Source organism: Coprinopsis cinerea (genome assembly GCF_000182895.1).
Source record: "Coprinopsis cinerea okayama7#130 chromosome 7 map unlocalized cont3.7, whole genome shotgun sequence".
NCBI classification, from domain to species: domain Eukaryota; kingdom Fungi; phylum Basidiomycota; class Agaricomycetes; order Agaricales; family Psathyrellaceae; genus Coprinopsis; species Coprinopsis cinerea.
Genome location: NW_003307538.1, coordinates 2090104 through 2107087, shown reverse-complemented (window position 1 = coordinate 2107087; position 16984 = coordinate 2090104). Strand labels below are relative to the sequence as shown.

Genomic DNA, 16984 nt, shown 5'->3' with positions numbered 1-16984 from the left:
AAAGCTGTTACGCGTGGCGTGATTCGAACCTGAAGCCCGTTAGGCTAGGGCCTGTGTATGCATGGTACGCATGCAGCCGCTGGCCTATACACCAGGGCGAAGGGAGAAATTTCAGTATCCTTATATGCAGCAATTGCAAAAAGCGACTCCTCTGTTGCTTCAAATGCATTACATTGATTAAAACTTATAGGTTTTTTATAAGAAGGGGGAATCATCTGTATCGCTCATTGGCGTCGGGAACTTTGGTTGGGTTTCGGTGAAGTGTACGTCCAATCCTAACTCTCGCTCACGAACCTTAGAATGGAACCTCGCTCAACAGGTATGTTCTGAACCGGGGTGTCGCTTCCGAGAGCTGACTTCGCGGATTCTATGAAACCGACCTGACCACAGCCGGAATGACATTTCGGATACATCGTATCCGTTAGCATTCTTCCATCGCAAACCATGCTGCACTTTCGAAAATCTATCGTACGATTTCCGTCAAGGACCTGCCTTCCTAGTGAACAAATTAGACTAGCTTGGGTAACATTTTGAAACATGAAAGAAACCTAGAAGAGCGCGTGATTCCCAAAAAAGGCGCGGCGAGGGCGCTTGGACGGGGCCTGAAGCGGTTTTGATGGGGTGACAGCGGCCATCAAATGGAAATCGTAAGATGTTGGACCGTCCCGCATAACGCGGTCATTATCTTACTTAGACCTCTCTCTCTACTCTATTCACGCCAACAATGACTTTGGCTACTTTCACCCCAACGCCTGTCGACCGCAACTCCCCAGCTTGGTCGCCACTCGACATCCCAGCGACACCCGACCAGCCCTTCACAGACCTTACACGCTGGAGATTGAGCGTCACCGACAACGGTCGACACATCTGGCACTATCTTCGAACAGATGACGAGCTAGCAGCCTGGCCTCAAAACACAGTCGACAAATACTGGTTGGGTTTGGATACCGTATGTGATCCTTCGTTAACCTTACAGTATACCCTAACCTGGGGAATCAGAACCTCCCGACACTACCAAAAGCCAAAACGGCGTACGAAGCAGCGCGTAACGGATACGAATTCTACAAGAATCTTCAATCAGACGATGGGCACTGGGCAGGCGAGTACGGAGGGCCCATGTTCCTACTTCCCGGCGTCGTCATTGGCAGCTACATCGCCAACATGGCCTTCACCCTCGAGGAACGGTTCGAAATGATCCGCTATCTCATGAATAAAGCCAATAAAGATGGTGGTTGGGGCTTGTGCGTGTCCTCCTCGAGTTTCCCGAATTGCGTTATGACCTGACTTGCAGGCACATCGAGGGACCGTCGACGGTTTTCGGCACCGGGATGAACTACGTAGCCATTCGCTTGCTTGGCATGAGCGAAGACCACCCCGTCGCTGTCAAAGCCCGTGCCTGCCTGCATAAACTAGGTTCGCGTTCCTGGCATTGTTCCCCGCATAACTCACCGACAGCCATTCCCTTGCAGGCGGCGCTACCGGAATCCCAGCCTGGGGCAAGTTCTGGTTCTCCCTCCTCGGCGTGTACGATTGGGCGGGCAACAACCCAATTCCCCCAGAGCTATGGTACGCGCCATGTTTTATTGTCAATCAACCTTCCTAACCACTCTTGTAGGGTGCTTCCCGAATGGCTTCCAATCCATCCACACAGGTGGTGGATCCACGTTCGCATGGTGTACCTCCCAATGAGTTACCTTTACGGAATCCGCTACACCATGCCAGAGAACGACATGGTCCTCAAACTTCGCGAAGTAAGTCTCGCCCTTCCCTCTTCTCCCTGCGCCAACTCACCCCAGTGATTAGGAACTCTACCCCGAAAACTACTATACCATCTACTGGCCCAACCAACGGAACAACATTGCCAAAATCGACCTCTACTACCCGCACACGACCCTCTACGACACCCTCGCTGTTTTCCTCTCCATGTACGAATCTTGCCCCTTGCCCTGGCTACGCAAAGCCGGTGTCGCCAAAGCCTACCAACTCATCTGCTGGGAGGACGAAAACACCTCATACCAATGCCTCGCACCGGTCAACATGATGATGAACCTCGTCGCTCGATACGCAAAGGAGGGTGTGGACTGCGAAGCTTGGAGGATGCACGAGATTAAGCGGAGGGATTCGATGTGGATGAGTGACCAGGGGATGATGGTGTGCGGGACGAATGGCAGTCAGCTGTGGGATACGCAGTTTATTGTGCAAGCGTTGGTCGACACGGGGTTGGCGAATGAAGGAAAGGGGATGTATCGGGATAGTTTGGTGAAGGCTTTGGAGTGGTTGGATAGGGGCCAGATGCGTGACAACCCAAAGTACTACGAATGTGCCTATAGGCATCGAACGAAGGGTGCTTGGGGCTTCAGGTGCGTTCGCTTGCTTCATTTATGCGCTCAAAGCTCATGGTGACGTTTCAGCACTGCGGAACAAGGCTACACTGTCAGCGACTGTACCGCTGAAGGCTTGAAGGCAGTCCTCTATCTTCAAAACCAACTACAGTACGCCGCACCCGTTTTAATCCGAAACTCGAGACAACTCACACCGCATATAGGCTCACTCTGATTCCGGAGGACCGTCTGCGAGACGCCGTTGATACCCTTCTCACCATGCAAAACCCCGACGGTGGCTTCGCCTCGTACGAACTCATTCGGGCGGGCTCATGGTCCGAGTACCTCAACCCTGCCGAAGTATTCGGTACGTCCTTGAGTTATTCTCGTGCATACACGAACCAAAACTGATTCAAATACGCAGGGAACATCATGGTTGAATACAATTATCCTGAATGCACAACCTCAGTCATTACCTCCCTCGCCATCTTCAGGAAACACTACCCCCATTACCGCGCTTCTGACATCGAGTACGTCGTTTTCCCTGCTGTCGTCGGTAACTTAAAGCTAACGCCTTTGACGTCCAGTCGAACAATTCGAGGAGCAATAACATATCTTCACAACGCTCAAACTCCGGAAGGTGGCTGGGTGGGGAACTGGGGTATCTGCTTCACCTATGCCGCCATGTTCGCCAGCGAATCCCTTTCACTCGTGGGTGAGACTTACGCAACCAGTAAATACGCCCGCAAGAGCTGCGAATTCCTCATCAGCAAACAACGAGCGGATGGAGGATGGGGTGAGAGCTACAAGGTAACGACGTTTCTGTCCAGCTTGTCACTTTTGCGAGACTGACGGGTTGGAATGGTTGTATAGTCGTGCGAACAGAGTCGATGGGTCGAGCATGAGAACACGCAGGTGGTGCAGACGTGTTGGGCGGTTCTGGCTCTGATGTATGCCAAGTATCCTCACCCCGAACCTATCGAGAGGGCGGTCAAGATGGTCATGGACCGACAACTACCCGTACGTCACATACATCGCCTATGCTCGTCGTGTTTCTAATCGTCACTCCCTTTAGGACGGTTCATGGGCACAGGAAGCCATTGAAGGTGTATTCAACAAGTCCTGTGCGATCTCATACCCCAACTTCAAGTTCTCGTTCCCGATTTGGATGCTGGGCAAGGCGGACAAGTACCTAAGGGAGTTGCGCGGGGCGTCGTCAGATGTCAAAGTGAACGGGGTTAATGGTGCTGCTTAGTTCGAAGAGGACATGCTAGATTTCAAGTAATTTATACGTATGGATCATTGGTTAATTGGACGGATAGGCATTGGTATTTGCGTCGAGTTCTACCTGGATCCATTCTGCGAGTATCTTTCTGCGAGTTCCGGCTACCTAGAGCACTGGAAAGACGGCTATGATGTCGGGAAACTTCATGGGAAGTAGAACGTCAAGCAAAGTGTACAATTTCGTGGCTGCCGTCGTCCAACGCTCTAGAGGATATGCAATGGGTTTAGGAATCGTCGAATCTACCAAATACGCGAGGTGCCCTAAAACACTAGCTGACTGGACAAGGATGTGTGTTCGATCAGAGTTTCGCTTCGTTTTCCACCACTTTGTCATAAAGCTGCCTCTTACTAATGGTAATATCGTCGTCTTGTTCCGTGTTGTCCAAGTTGTTGACATAAAGTACGAGTGTCGAGCCTAGAGGAGAGTAGTTTGCACGCCGGCGGCATTCATTCATGGATGAAGAAGGTTGGTCAAAAAGCATACAGTTGGCATATGTAAAAAGAGGTTCCACCCCGCAGGGTGTACGTCCTCTACCTGTCTTTACAGGATTTTCTCGAGATTGTCTCTGGTTTTTCCTCTAGGCAAGGTACTCCCCTTCATCCTTGAACCACACCTCGCACTAGGCAAAGTAACGATCCTTGATTTTTGAAGGGTTTCACACATCACATCATTGTGGTCCTTTAGGTTCCGTTTCTATAGCCGCGGCCCTTCATAGTGCCGGACATCGGTTCCATATAACAATCATGCAGGTTTCGGTATGCAGATAATAATCATCATCATCAATGCAACTTTGTAATGCAGATCGATCGCGTCAACAAGACGATAGCGGATACACCGCGGCCACAACCGACCCCAGGGTTCGAACTCGCGACCATCGCACTGATGGATTCTCCGCGCATCCGCTCTTACCACTGGGCCACATCGGCGGGCGTATATCTACGCATCTAACCTGGGTATATCCTGAAATAACTGACTTGTCGTCTATATGTAGCAGGCAATAAAGCGGACACACACAAGCGAACAGTGTTCCTCAATTTTGGCAGTATGAAAGCGGTTGCACACCTGATCTCATATTTTGGATGTCATAGTACATGGAGGGAACATACTCATAACCCGACACAAATCGCAAAAAGCATCCCCTTATGCTGAAGCGCCCTCAGCGAAAGTGAGGAGATCAGAGTCACCTTGGTCGATGACGGTCATGACACTGGAGAAACTGTGTTAGCCTTTATTCCCCTTCATCCAAAGATATCCCAACGTACCCGACACGGAAGAGTTTACCAGCGGCAGTGCCGAGGGCAACGTTGGTACCAGCAAAGTGGTGGACGGTGGTTTTTGAAAGCATGGCATAGTACTCCAACTCAGACTTGCGCAGAGGAGGGCAGTTACCGGCAATCAAGACAAGCTTGGCTACACGACGAAGAAACCAAAACAGAGGAGATATCGTCAGCCAAAGGGACCTTCTCAGCCTCACGCTCCAGCCCCCGAGAGAGTTTGGCAATCGGAACACTCACCCTTGCCGCTGCGCATCTGCTTGAGAGCCGACTTGTAGCCCAAGCTGTACTTGCCCGACTTGACGACGAGAGCGAGTCGCGAGGCGATGGACTCGGTGGATTTGGTGGATTTGGACTTCTTGGAGGGGGCCATTGCTGATAGTGTCGGCGGTCTTCGTCGTGGTCGAGGGCTGGTGAGACTTGCTGATTTTTCTCAACGATATCTTTCTGTTGACGCCCATCCACCAACTTCGGCAGTTTCCGAAAACTGTACAGCTGCTCTTTGCGTGACCGGAGGGGAAGCCGAACCTCGGGCCGAAGTTACTTCGGAGGAAACGCCATCCGTCGACGGAATGCCATGGCCCCTATGTGACGGTCCTCTCCCGTACAGACGTCGCAACCAACGACGTCGCAGTTAATCTTATCGATCATCTATAGCCCGGGTTTTGCTCTTCCAAGTTTCTGGTGTCGGTAGATGACGGAGGACAAGAGGAAGATGTCAAGTAACTAGGGCCTGCAACAAATCCTTTATCACGCTAGTTGCTCATGATAAACAACCGCTTCCCCGGAATCTCTGGCTTGATATTTGATTCCACCTACGTACGATCCACTCGATCGAACTTTCCTCTACCTCGACATCTTTAAGTGAAACCCGCACAACGATGCCAAAACCTTCGCAAGAAAACTACGTCCCCAGTCACAAGGAATTTATCGTCGAATTTGTTCCAGGGGAATACCGGTCTTCATTGAGAACCCGACAGGTGCGCGGGGTTTCATCTTCGTTCATTAATTTCCGAGACTTACTTCTCTACTTCTCCGATGTGGCAAGGCGTTCAAGAAGGGCGAGGTTATGGCTCCGTTGAGGGGCCTCACCAGAGGGCCCAAGCGATACACCTCTGTTCAATGCGGGAAAGGGCCTGATGATCACATCGAACTGAATAGCGATCTCGTATACAGTGGGTAATCCCGATCCCCTGCTTGGTGAAGCGCTGACATCCGGTTTCCCGCCACGTAGTCAATCATTCATGCGACCCCAACGTCGCGTTCGATCTATCCTCCCGCGATCCTAGCCAATGGCATCTCCGAGCATTGAAGGATATCAAAGCCGGCGAAACACGTATGTCCTCTCCTTTATTCCAAATCTACGGAGCCTTACGCCCGAGACTTCATGATCAGTCGGGTTCTTCTACCCCAGCACTGAGTGGGATATGGACCAGCCCTTCAAGTGTGAATGCAATGCCCGAGTACGTCCTCTCTGCCTTCCGTTCTCTACCGAACGTCCTCCCAACCCTCTTCCAGTCCTGTCTTGGGACAGTCGCGGGAGCGAAATACCTCTCCAAAACGGAGCTCCTGGCACATGGATTTGTGAACAAGTACATCCTCGAACTCGCCGCTGAACGGGACGGAGAGGCGAAGCTACAGAGCCGCCTGTAGATCATCCACTTAACAATGGCGGTTCAAGCGCCATGTACAAGTATTTATCTAATTTCAACAGCTATCTATTACAAGGTGCAGACTAGAGATTATCTACTAGGGTAAACAAAATGCTTGCGAGATGAAAACATGTGCAAAACAAGACCAAGATTCATATATGCAACGTAACTGAGGGAATGCAACCGTCCATCACCGTGTCTAGAATCACCATTCGTCCGCTTCGAACCGGGCAAGGATGGCGTTGGCATCCTCGACGTCCTTCTGTGCCTTCTTCCTCATGTAGAAGATGGGACAATCCTTGCTGGAACAGAGTACGTCCTGATGAAGCGATCCTTGGCACCTCTGACACTGTGTCCACAGTCGAGCGAAACGGGTTTGCAGTTCCGAGCACGTCAGGACTTGCTTCTGATAGAGTCCAGGAATCTTTGCCCGACAGTTCTTGCAAACAGCGCCATCTAGGAAGTCAAGTGAGGACTGGAACGAACAACATCAAAGAAGCAATCCACTTACTCAGGCTGTTGGTAGTCCGCAATGGCGTTTTGCAACCGAGACAGGTTTCGGTTTTGACTGCAAACTTCATCAGGCCACCACCTGTCGGGGTGGCTATCTGGATCGACCGCGTATGATCTCCAGAGACTATTCAAGGCAAGGCGAGTTAGGTTAGTCCCTGAGAGAGAACATCGTCCAAAGTACATACGTAGTGATTGCGCCTTTTCTCCCAAAATGGGCTCGAAAATACGCATCAGTGGCTTCGATAGTTGGTTGTCGAGGTAGTATCGAGTGTCGATTGGGAGGTTGTTTTCAAGGACCCAGAGCGGATCTTCGGATTTCTCGTAGGCAGCGGCGTTTCTCGCACCCTTGACAATCACATATGCGACACGATCTCCAACAGCAGGGGCAGAGCCAGCATCCCGGTCTTTCATCTTAGCAGCCAGTTCGACATGCGCTTGTTTACCGGCGTACTCTAGTAATACAGTGAGAAAGGAATACAAGGCGAGATATAGGAAGGTACTCACTCTCTTTCGAAAGGGCCTTGGTAATCACCAATTGCGACATATCGATCTTGTTCTGAAGCAGATCCGAAATAATACGCTTGGTATAACTAGAGTCGATGCGAGTAAGCAGTGTCCATAGGGACCATGCAGGAGAACACGTACTCTTCAGCTGCTTTGACGTCCCGGTCGATCAGCATCTTGTGTAGGCAAGTCTCAATTACCGTAGAGACCAAGCGACAATTGTCTCGACGAACGGTCTAGGAAGCCACATCCATCAGTGATGTCCTGGAAGGAAGAAGCACGGCAAGTACCCACCTCAATACCTTTCGAATCCATCTTATCCCACTTGTCCGCCCTCGTCCAATACAGCCCTGCATAACGCTTCTTGCTGATGAGCAAGTATGGATAATACACCTTTTCGAACTCGAGCTTGATTGGCCTGGCGAAGTGTTGTGTCACCAAATCCGCAGCCTCCGCACCTGAGCATTCTTGAGACTTTATCCATCGGCACAATGTAAATAAGGGAGCTCACCCAACGCCATCACCTTCGCCAAATCTGTTGGGCCAAACCGCACCATGACAGAGTCGGTGTCACCATAAATAACTTCAGCGTCATGTTCATGACCATTCGCGATTGTGTACTCCGCTTCGACTTCCTACGGAGCCGATGAACCTCATAGTCGGGGATATCAGTGCGGGCGACGCACCTGCTTTGTTCGCTCAATCATCTGACGCCCATATGCGGTGACACTGGACGAGATAGCCAAGCAAGGTAACTTTCCAATGGTTGCTCCAGTGAAACCGTACACGGAGTTGGCACTGATCTATTCCACGGTTAGGCGAGGAATGGGAGAACTCGGCGAATGCGAACCTTCAAAGCAAGTTGACGACCGTCCAACACAGCCTTCTTGAATGGATCGGTTTCCTTCTTCAAGTCTGCCTTGGCCCGTTTACGGGCTGAAATCAGGTCCTCGAGAATCGTAGGAAGGAGCCCCTTTCGCCTCACAGGCGTCGCAAAATAATCTAACAAATGGGGGTGAGGATCTCCAGCGTTGAAACAAGGATAAAACGAACCATTGTTGGGCGTTTGAACGTAATCAACGTCTTTGACCAATGAAAGCCGGTCTATTGTGGCTTTGTTGAGCAAGGTCGTGTAGCAAAGATTGTGCGCCATCATGATGGAGGGATACAGTGAACTGAAATCAAGGGTGGCGATGGGCACGTCGTAATAGCCTTTCTTGGGTTCAATGACAGTGGCACCTTCATATTGGTCCTCGCCATCTAAGCAGACAATCAACAAGCGGTCTGTGGTAGATGCGGAACATACACACCCCCTCCTCCCTTCATAGAGGGAATGAGATATCCTTCCGAGTTGGCTTTCCGGTAAAGCTGCGACAACACCTTGATAGATTGCCCACGAGCAAGTAGGAAATTGAATGGAACTCCCGTAACACGAGCCATTTCCGCGTAATTCACGAAACACATGAGTTTGTCCATGAGTCGTTGCGGTAGGTAAGCGTCCTGTTTCATGTTTCAAAAGCGATTCCGACTGGCACAGGGAAGAAGACATACCTTCAAACAGTAGATCGCCAAACGGCGTCGAGATTCCGGGGTACCATTTTGCAGTTCTGTGATAACTGAGTGGTGCACATCCTCCTTCTGCTCCCCGAGGAACTGGGCACAAACGGAGTTCAGTGAATACGACCGCAGTTTGTGCTCTCGTTGCATGAACTGCAGGATATCCAGTTGTAGGCGACCATCCAATGTCGTCTCTTTCGAGTCACGTTGACCATAAGCTCGCGACGAGAAGTGGGTATTCTTGACTTCCGTCTTGATATCTAGACAGACGCATGCGTTCAGCGTAGGAAACGAGAGCTAACTAAACAAAGCTTACTCTTGAACCGGCCAAGATAAGGGAACTTGGTCAACTTCAGCGCTTGCGCTCTGTCCATGAGATAAGGGAAGTCGAAGCCGGAGATGTTGTATCCAATAACAAGGTCAGGGTCGACTTCGGAGACGAAGTCCCTCCATGCCTGGAGCATCTTTCCTTCATCCTCGAAAGAAAGAACTTGGGAGCCGACGATGTGCGAACAGGTATTGAGGGTGAAAACGTTGCGAATGAACGGCTGCGATTCGCCTAGCATGATCGTCAGTTACGGAGATCTTGAATCAAGGTAATGGACATACCTTGACGAGTCACCATGTTGGCAATCTGAATTACAGGATCTACCGAAGCTTCTGGGAAAACGCCCTTCCTCCCGGCACACTCAATATCGAAACTAAGAATCCGGAGCGGTGCAAGAGTAGACCATTGGCCTTCAGGAGCATGTGAGATAAAGGCGTCATAACTAGAACCAAATGTCAGGACACGACCAACATGGAATGAGAAATACGTACGGAACATCGATTTCGATTTGACAGGTCGATTTCTTCTTTTCAGGTGGAATCATCGTGTAGGCACCAGCCGGTACTTCAATCCAGTTCATACCAACAACCTATACACCGAAATCAGTGAAATGCATACGTGACAAGGAAGAACCAATTGCCTTGGCGTCAATCATGAAACGCAACGGATATACGATGTTACTCTCGAACGTGGTTCTGGTGTTTTCGCCTTCGAACAAACCCTCGTACATGCATCGACCATCTTCAAAAATGCGTAAAGGATATACAGGTAAGCCTCCCGCCATAGAACAGGGCCCAAGGAATACTCATCTCGAACTTTGGGGACATCCTTCGGTTCAACAATAGTCAGTTTCAGGAACGGACTGACATCGTCTCCCTTGTACTCCCAAATACTCCTCTTCATGACCTTTTCAATCTTCTTGACGAGAGGGCCGTTGTCAAATTGGTTCTAAACGCGCAGCCGAGTGAGTCGATAAAAAGACATGAGGCAGTGGGTGGGACCGACATTGAGATAGTTCCTCAGTGGTTCGATATGCTCATCTGTGAATCCCCGAGGATATACGATGTAAAAGTAGGGCAAAAACGTGGTGATATTGGCGAGAACGCTGTGGCCCTCCTGTGACCAAAATTATGAGAAGAGTGCCTTCAAGTGTAAAGGAGGAAACGCACCTGAGTAACTCCGAACATTCGTAGAGTCGTTCCCCCATGCGAGTAATCCGTCGAGTTGATAATCTCAATCTGTTGAAAGACTGCGTTTCCATGAGACCTAGTCCCGTCGAAATAATCGACGCGACATACTAATGCTGTCCTTCTTTGGGTCTAAAGGTGGTAGAGTTGGCCTTGCCCAGCTATCGGCACCTCCTTCAACAGCGGCTACAGAAAGGGTATAAGCACCTTCCCACTACACAACCAATGAAGGACCGACCATTGAGGGTGCCACTTTCGGCGTGTAGCTTCTCCAAGACATCGCTGAATGAGGGCTGCGATGCAATGGGCTGGCTACTCTGGTATGCATTACCTGGACCAAGCTTCCTCTTCTTCGCTGCTGGTTCCATATCCACGTCTCCTTTCATTTTACTGCGATACAAGCAGGAGATTAGAACCACGCTTGGGAGAACGACGCGCCTGCTGGCTTACCGCGTCTGCGAGAGAGGCCCGTTCTCCTTCTTGGTCGATGCTCGTGGTGGCATTGTGCGAGGCTTTTTGGGACGTGTCGTCCTTGGGGATTATGTCGAAGAGGGCGCGCTCAGCGGCGGGCCAGGTGAAAAGCGGATACGGAGAGACAGACGGTGACGGTCAGATTGGTGAAGGTGCGAGGCGCGACTGGGCCTTGGCTCAAGTGTCACTACGACAAATGATTCCGACGCGATGATTGCCCTTGTTTGTATTGGATCTTATCTTATCTCTCACTCCCAGTCCCTCTCGAACTCTATCGCAATAATTCCCTCTACATTGATCCAATTCCATATATATCTTCATCTTAGTCTTTGAAGAATAACTCCTCTAGCTGCCTAGTGGTATCGGCCGGAGAAGTAACGGTATGCCCGATGGTTCGAGGATCACTAAAGATCTCGTAGTCGTTACCTCCCTACAATGACTTGAGAACCCGCCGGAGTAGGAACTCACTTTAAAGTCTTGTCCCCAAAGAAGTGAGTTTCTTCAAAATTTGTTCTCAGAGCGCTCAACGTATCCAGCATCTCTTTAGAGACCGGCGAAGCAAATCGGCAAACATGGACCGTCCCTAGAACTCTACGAATGGACTTACCTAACGTGCGGGCGTGAGGGTCTCATCGACGTCGAAAAGACACAACTTCCGTAGAGGGCGGTCTTCAACGCCGGGGAAGTCATGGAAATCTGAGAGACAAGAGTTAAAGAGTATACTAACTGGACCGAGCCAGCTTAAGGCGGCAGAAGAATGCCGGCAGTGACGAAGAACTGAGCAGCAAGCACGACGCAAGTCCACGTCAACCATTTTGTCAGTGTGCGATCGCAGTCGCCAGTGGTATCCCCATGCTGGAAGAACACGTAGATGAGGGCGCAGAGTCCATTCCCGGGGAGGGAGCAAGCACGCAGGACTCCCAACGTTCATCCTAATGAATAAGAAGGCCTCGAACCGTTTCATCACATCTCAGAGCAGCGCTAATCCAACAGCAGTTCCAAGAGAGTCTGTCCCACTGGGCCGATCCTTCCTCTTTCCGCTGCGCACGCTGGGCAGTTGGCCACCAGACCGTTTGGGCGCCTATCGCGTAACTCTTGACGGGGTTCGGGCGGAATACGTGGAATTCGTTATTCTTCGTCGTGTTATTCAACCGTGCTCCGTCCTACAATTACACTGAGTGTATAGTCCGCATTGGTTCCATCGAATTCGTTCTAGTCCTTCAAGAAGAGCTCGTTCACGAGGCGGATGGTGTCGGCCGGTGAGGCGACCGTATGGCCAATAGTTCGCGGATCGCTGAAGATCTCATAGTCATTGCCTCCCTGCGCGTGCGTTAGCACCTTTTAATATCTCTATTCCTCTGTGAGGACTCACCTTGTACGTCTTGTCTCCGAAAAAGTGGATCTCTTCGAATTGTTCATCCTCGACGCGTCCCAGTGCAAAGGTCTTATCCCAACCGTTGGGGAAGACATCAAACGAAATTTGGCCGCCGATTGAATAGGTGAGCCCATAATCAGGGAACTTCTCCTTGAGGAGCTCGACCATCTTCTTGCGAATACCGTGTTTCTAACGCGCAAAGGTTAAGCCAAAGTACGACAGGGGTTGATTAAATGCACCTACCAGATCGTAGGCTTCAAATTCGTGGCGTTCTTGGATCCTGGCGGATTCAAGTTAGCTTTCGGATAAATCGAGGAACAGCGGAGGGCGTACGTTGCGTTCCTGCCGATGGGACTAACGTTGATCATCCCCCTTCGGAATTCAATGAAGGTACCACTGGAATAGACGTGAGTATTCGGTACGTGGCACCATGGTTGAAGAGACGGACCGCTTGATAGGAATGTCGAGGTCGGCTATGTAGTGCAGGATGAACTTGACGAGTTCCTTGTATCGTTCTTCGCCGACATACTGGATGAACGATTGCGATGGTAGCTCTTTCCCGAGCTTGTAGGCAGTCAGGCCATTCTCTGCAAATGCATAGTCAAATTGCTCGAGGACTAGAGTCGGTGTGAGTCGCGTTCCGTGAGGACGATAGAGGTCGAGCATTTACTGTTTGCATTGCCAACCTGCAGCTGTTCGGTGATCTTCACGAGATCTGAGCCCCCTACGAAGCCGACGACAAGCTTCTTCCTAAGTGCAGCCAGGGTGTCCAACATCTCTTGTGAGACTCCCTAAAGAACGCGTCTTGAACATGAGCATCGTCGACAACGATAAGATCTTGGGTCGAGTTAGTTACCTGACGCGCCGGGGTGAGGGTCCCATCGACGTCGAAGAGACAAAGCTTCTTGAGGGGGCGATCTGCGAAGGCGGCGGAGACCATCGTGTAAAGTTCTAGTTGAGGTTTAACGGAGGAGGCTAGAGCTGTTATAAACAGTGAAGAAACGGTCCAATAACGCCGCCGCAGTCGACGAACACGCAAAGACCACGGTTCACCACGCAGATCGCCTCCGAAAGGGGCAGACACCCCTATCTCTCGGCGATTCCCGAGTGATGGCTTGAGCGGGTCCGCTCTTTGATTTCGAACAACTTGCAGAGCGTTGCCTCCGACTCACTCGAGTCAACGGAAATTCTTCTCGGAATCGACGCCATTTGACTCGGAATATTGGATAACTGATAATGTGAGGCAGAATTTTGGCATGGCCTTCGAATCGCTGTTCATCTCCGGCTAGACCTCATACCTGGCACTCCCTGGAACTGGTCCAATGGCTTCTCTCCAACGATCACAGCAATACCATGTCTTCTCTCTTCCACAAGAGTTCTTGGATACCCTTACCCTCAGGAATCTCGTAAATCAACCGCCCGTTCCTAGCCCACCATCCCCAGAACCCCTGATCACATCCACCAGCCAAAGAGCGTGCGGAATCTGCCTTGGTGTCACTTTCCGCGATGTCGACGAACAAAGGCTTCACTTCAAGTCCGATTGGCATCGGTACAACGTCAAAATGAAGATGAACGGCGGGAAACCTGTCACAGAGGCCAACTTTAATCAACTGGTAGACGGTATGCTGCACCCGTTCCCCATGTCGTCATCCTTGTTAACAGCAATTCAGGTCTCGAGTTAGACGATTCACTTTCGGGATCGGCGTCCTCTTCAGATGAAGACGATGAAGACTCGGATGCGGTCAACGCTCTCGTCAACAAAACGAAGCAGCTGGGAACACGTTCTCCTTCTCCAGACGCCGCCAGACAAGCACCTCAGACTGCTCTCGCGTGGTTCCACTCTCCTCCTTCCACTCAGATCGGCGTATACAGGGCCCTTTTCCCCTTGAAGACGGAGCCTTCCGACTATCTCGACGCACTCCGTAACCTCCAAACACCAAAGAGCGGCGGACGGACATGGGCGGTATTCATGGTTGCAGGAGGACACTTTGCTGGTGCATTAGTTCGCGTTAGCAAAGATGCGGACGAGGAAGACGAAGATGATACCTCCAAGTCGAAGAAGAAACCGAAGAAGCCCAAGCCAGACATCGAAGTTTTGCGACACAAGACCTTCCATCGATACACAAGTGCGTTGGGTCCACAGCAAACTCTGAATATGGACTGATCCAAGTCAACTCTAAGCACGTCGAAAGCAGGGTGGTTCGCAATCAGTCAACGACAACGCCAAGGGACCTGCAAAAAGCGCTGGTGCTCAGCTGCGGAGATACGGTGAGCAGGCGCTTCGAGAGGTAAGCTGGAGGTTGCTGTCTTGTGCCCAGTCGTTGACTTAGAGGAATGCTAGGATATCAGGAACCTTCTCAGTGACTGGGCCGAGGATATCGACGAATGCGAAAGAATTTGGATCCGTGCAAACACCTCCAATCGAAGAATATTCCTCGACTACGATGAGGCAGTCATCCGTAAAGGCGACGACCGACTGCGAACTTTCCCTTTCCCAACACGGCGACCCGTACGTTCAACCCATCGAATCTGGCATCAGCGGGAGCTTATTCTTCTTTTCCTAGACCCAATCCGAACTGACGCGGTGCTTGAATGAACTCACCAAAGTCAAAATCACCCACTTCACCGAAGACGAATTAAAAGCTCAAGACGATGCATACCTCGCCTCTCTTCCCAAACCCAAGCCTGTTCCTACAGCACCCTCGGCGCCCACGGAGCGCGAAAAGCCTCAGCCCGTCAAGCTATCCAAGGAGGAGGAGCTCCTCCGCGACAAGTGGTCACGTTTGCTCGAAATGGTCAGCAAAGGTCGGCTGGAGCCTCTGAAGTCGTTCTGGGAGCGCGAGAAGGACAACATCGGCGGAATCGACACCCCAATCCCAGAATGGGCCCACGAGAAGGTTACGACGCTACTCCAACTCGCAGCGTCGGCCGGCCATGTCGATGTGGTCCAATGGCTTCTGGAATCAGCTCGCGCAGATCCGACTATCCCCGTTGGCGCCCCCGGTTCGAAGCAGGATGGTCTTTCCGACGCGACCGACCCTGCGACCCAATCCGATGCTGGGCCATCTCATTCCTCTGTTGGGCCCAACCGGACTGCATACGACCTCTCCAAGACCAAGGCCGTCCGCGACGTTTTCCGCAGGGTCGCTGCCACACATCTCGACTGGTGGGATTGGCTCGGGGCTGGTCACATCCCGAGTGTGCTGTCTCAAGACATGGAGGACGAGCAGGAGCAGAAGAAGAAGGTTCGGCGGAAGGGGCTGAAGGATAAGGTGAAGGAGAGGGAGGCGAGAGAGCGGGAAAAGCAACAGGAGAGACCAGCAAGTCCGCCAGTTGATCCGGCGCCAGCACCAAAGAAAGAGACATTGTCCAATGCTCATGTGCATCGCCTTGGTGGTTCAGCAGGATCAACTGAAGGAATTGCTGGCCTCACACCTGAGATGCGGATGAGGGTGGAGAGGGAGAGGAGGGCACGAGCAGCAGAGGCTCGGTTGAAGGCGATGGCAGGAGGGAAGTAGGCAGAGTGCTGATCTGATCTTTTCCCTTTCAGCCACATCCTCTCCCTTCCTTTGCATTTATCACAGCCCCAAATGTCACTATGGTACTGATGAGCAATCACATTTGGTTTTCTGGATTCTGGAGCATACACTGAAATGACTGGAGGTCATGGAATCAAGTTCAGATTGACTGGGTTCGCTTTTTTGGCCCTATTGTCTCGGCTTTCAGCTGCTTCTAGCAGCACTAAACAGCCTCTGAAAGGGCAGAAACATGCTCATTTTTCTTCCCCCTCCCCGGGTGGCTGAGTTGTGTTTGTTTGGCTGTTTGGGGCTCCCAGAACTTCCCACGACCTATTTCTTCCCCATTCCGTCACCTCCTCCCCAAATCATCCGCTTTTCTGGGTTCTACATGATCCCAACTACCCTATAAATCATTAAAGAATAATCTACTGTGACGCTCCTTAGCGGATTCCGACTTATATTGGCATATCTACATGCTGGGGTGCTGCTGGTATACAGTCAACCCACTTGTTGTGATTCTCACCTCGCCAACTCTCCATGCTGACTCCTGCAACTGTCATGAGCCTCGTCTCGTCAGAGAAGCTCTCAGAGCTGGCTAAAGACATGATATTTCAAGCTGGGCATACATGTGATTGGCAGATAGGAACACAACAGAAGGCATGTGGTATAAAGCTGTATAGTTGGAATGCATTCAGAAAGGTGTGTATCTTGGCCGCTTTTTATCGCATTTCTGTAGATTTATTCTCTACTTTAATGCTACATCCTGCTTTTTCTTCCTTTGTCTAAAGTTGCCATAGGAAAAAGCGGAATACATGCCATTTTCCGGGTGGAAAGGCCATGTAGCACCCCAAATGGGTGTTTCCTCTCCTTTTTATGCTTTCTTCACGACTTCTTCATTTTGTTCCATACCTCTGGTTCCTAAATTCAACTTCTGTCGTCTGGGATCTTGTATTTTCGTTTGAAACACGCACCCTCTGTCATCTCATCCTCGAAGTTTGG

The 16984-nt window shown here is 51.0% G+C and overlaps 7 protein-coding genes across 7 annotated transcripts; 3 read left to right on the top strand and 4 right to left on the bottom strand.

The window, feature by feature from the left end:
* Positions 1 to 724: 724 nt before the first annotated feature.
* CC1G_05695 (lanosterol synthase) lies at positions 725 to 3762 on the top strand (the record flags this gene model as incomplete). The annotated part of the gene is made up of 13 exons (XM_001831572.2): positions 725 to 949; positions 1000 to 1241; positions 1292 to 1413; positions 1470 to 1566; positions 1616 to 1751; positions 1804 to 2360; positions 2412 to 2492; positions 2546 to 2688; positions 2746 to 2851; positions 2909 to 3131; positions 3195 to 3341; positions 3397 to 3565; positions 3644 to 3762. 13 exons carry the CDS (start codon positions 725 to 727, stop codon positions 3760 to 3762), a joined length of 2367 nt encoding a protein of 788 aa, XP_001831624.2.
* An 889-nt stretch (positions 3763 to 4651) lies between these two features.
* Positions 4652 to 5295, bottom strand: CC1G_05694 (60S ribosomal protein L30). The gene is made up of 3 exons (XM_001831571.2): positions 5121 to 5295; positions 4869 to 5016; positions 4652 to 4813 (listed from the first exon to the last, which is right to left on the bottom strand). Exons 1-3 carry the CDS (start codon positions 5251 to 5253, stop codon positions 4747 to 4749), a joined length of 348 nt encoding a protein of 115 aa, XP_001831623.1. The 5' UTR covers positions 5254 to 5295; the 3' UTR covers positions 4652 to 4746.
* Positions 5296 to 5761: 466 nt separating this feature from the next.
* CC1G_05693 (hypothetical protein) lies at positions 5762 to 6533 on the top strand (the record flags this gene model as incomplete). Its single annotated transcript, XM_001831570.1, has 5 exons — positions 5762 to 5860; positions 5929 to 6055; positions 6115 to 6216; positions 6276 to 6343; positions 6399 to 6533. 5 exons carry the CDS (start codon positions 5762 to 5764, stop codon positions 6531 to 6533), a joined length of 531 nt encoding a protein of 176 aa, XP_001831622.1.
* A 35-nt stretch (positions 6534 to 6568) lies between these two features.
* CC1G_05692 (delta DNA polymerase) lies at positions 6569 to 11124 on the bottom strand (the record flags this gene model as incomplete). Its single annotated transcript, XM_001831569.2, has 21 exons — positions 6569 to 6988; positions 7044 to 7169; positions 7231 to 7497; positions 7550 to 7635; positions 7691 to 7785; positions 7844 to 8007; positions 8061 to 8184; positions 8236 to 8352; positions 8400 to 8551; positions 8603 to 8809; positions 8860 to 9049; positions 9101 to 9366; positions 9423 to 9665; positions 9716 to 9876; positions 9926 to 10023; positions 10155 to 10382; positions 10440 to 10550; positions 10604 to 10683; positions 10733 to 10807; positions 10860 to 11011; positions 11072 to 11124. 21 exons carry the CDS (start codon positions 11122 to 11124, stop codon positions 6738 to 6740), a joined length of 3246 nt encoding a protein of 1081 aa, XP_001831621.1. The 3' UTR covers positions 6569 to 6737.
* A 290-nt stretch (positions 11125 to 11414) lies between these two features.
* Positions 11415 to 11906, bottom strand: CC1G_05691 (hypothetical protein; the record flags this gene model as incomplete). The annotated part of the gene is made up of 4 exons (XM_001831568.2): positions 11415 to 11522; positions 11561 to 11591; positions 11700 to 11788; positions 11820 to 11906. The coding sequence occupies 4 exons, from the start codon at positions 11904 to 11906 to the stop codon at positions 11415 to 11417; spliced, it is 315 nt and encodes a 104-aa protein (XP_001831620.2).
* Positions 11907 to 12304: 398 nt separating this feature from the next.
* CC1G_05690 (phosphomannomutase) lies at positions 12305 to 13407 on the bottom strand (the record flags this gene model as incomplete). The annotated part of the gene is made up of 7 exons (XM_001831567.1): positions 12305 to 12412; positions 12465 to 12656; positions 12711 to 12747; positions 12801 to 12863; positions 12916 to 13084; positions 13138 to 13258; positions 13324 to 13407. The coding sequence occupies 7 exons, from the start codon at positions 13405 to 13407 to the stop codon at positions 12305 to 12307; spliced, it is 774 nt and encodes a 257-aa protein (XP_001831619.1).
* Positions 13408 to 13789: 382 nt separating this feature from the next.
* Positions 13790 to 15985, top strand: CC1G_05689 (cytoplasmic protein; the record flags this gene model as incomplete). Its single annotated transcript, XM_001831566.1, has 5 exons — positions 13790 to 14087; positions 14138 to 14593; positions 14649 to 14755; positions 14809 to 14976; positions 15032 to 15985. The coding sequence occupies 5 exons, from the start codon at positions 13790 to 13792 to the stop codon at positions 15983 to 15985; spliced, it is 1983 nt and encodes a 660-aa protein (XP_001831618.1).
* Positions 15986 to 16984: the final 999 nt, after the last annotated feature.

Excerpts from the sequence above, each read along its gene's own strand:
- CC1G_05694 (XM_001831571.2), bottom strand. The coding sequence starts at position 5,253 with ATGGCCCCCTCCAAGAAGTCCAAATCCACCAAATCCACCGAGTCCATC. Across the intron at positions 5,017-5,120 it reads GCAGATGCGCAGCGGCAAGG|CCAAGCTTGTCTTGATTGCC; the intron begins GTGAGTGTTCCG and ends TTCGTCGTGTAG. Across the intron at positions 4,814-4,868 it reads GGTAAACTCTTCCGTGTCGG|TGTCATGACCGTCATCGACC; the intron begins GTACGTTGGGAT and ends CAGTTTCTCCAG.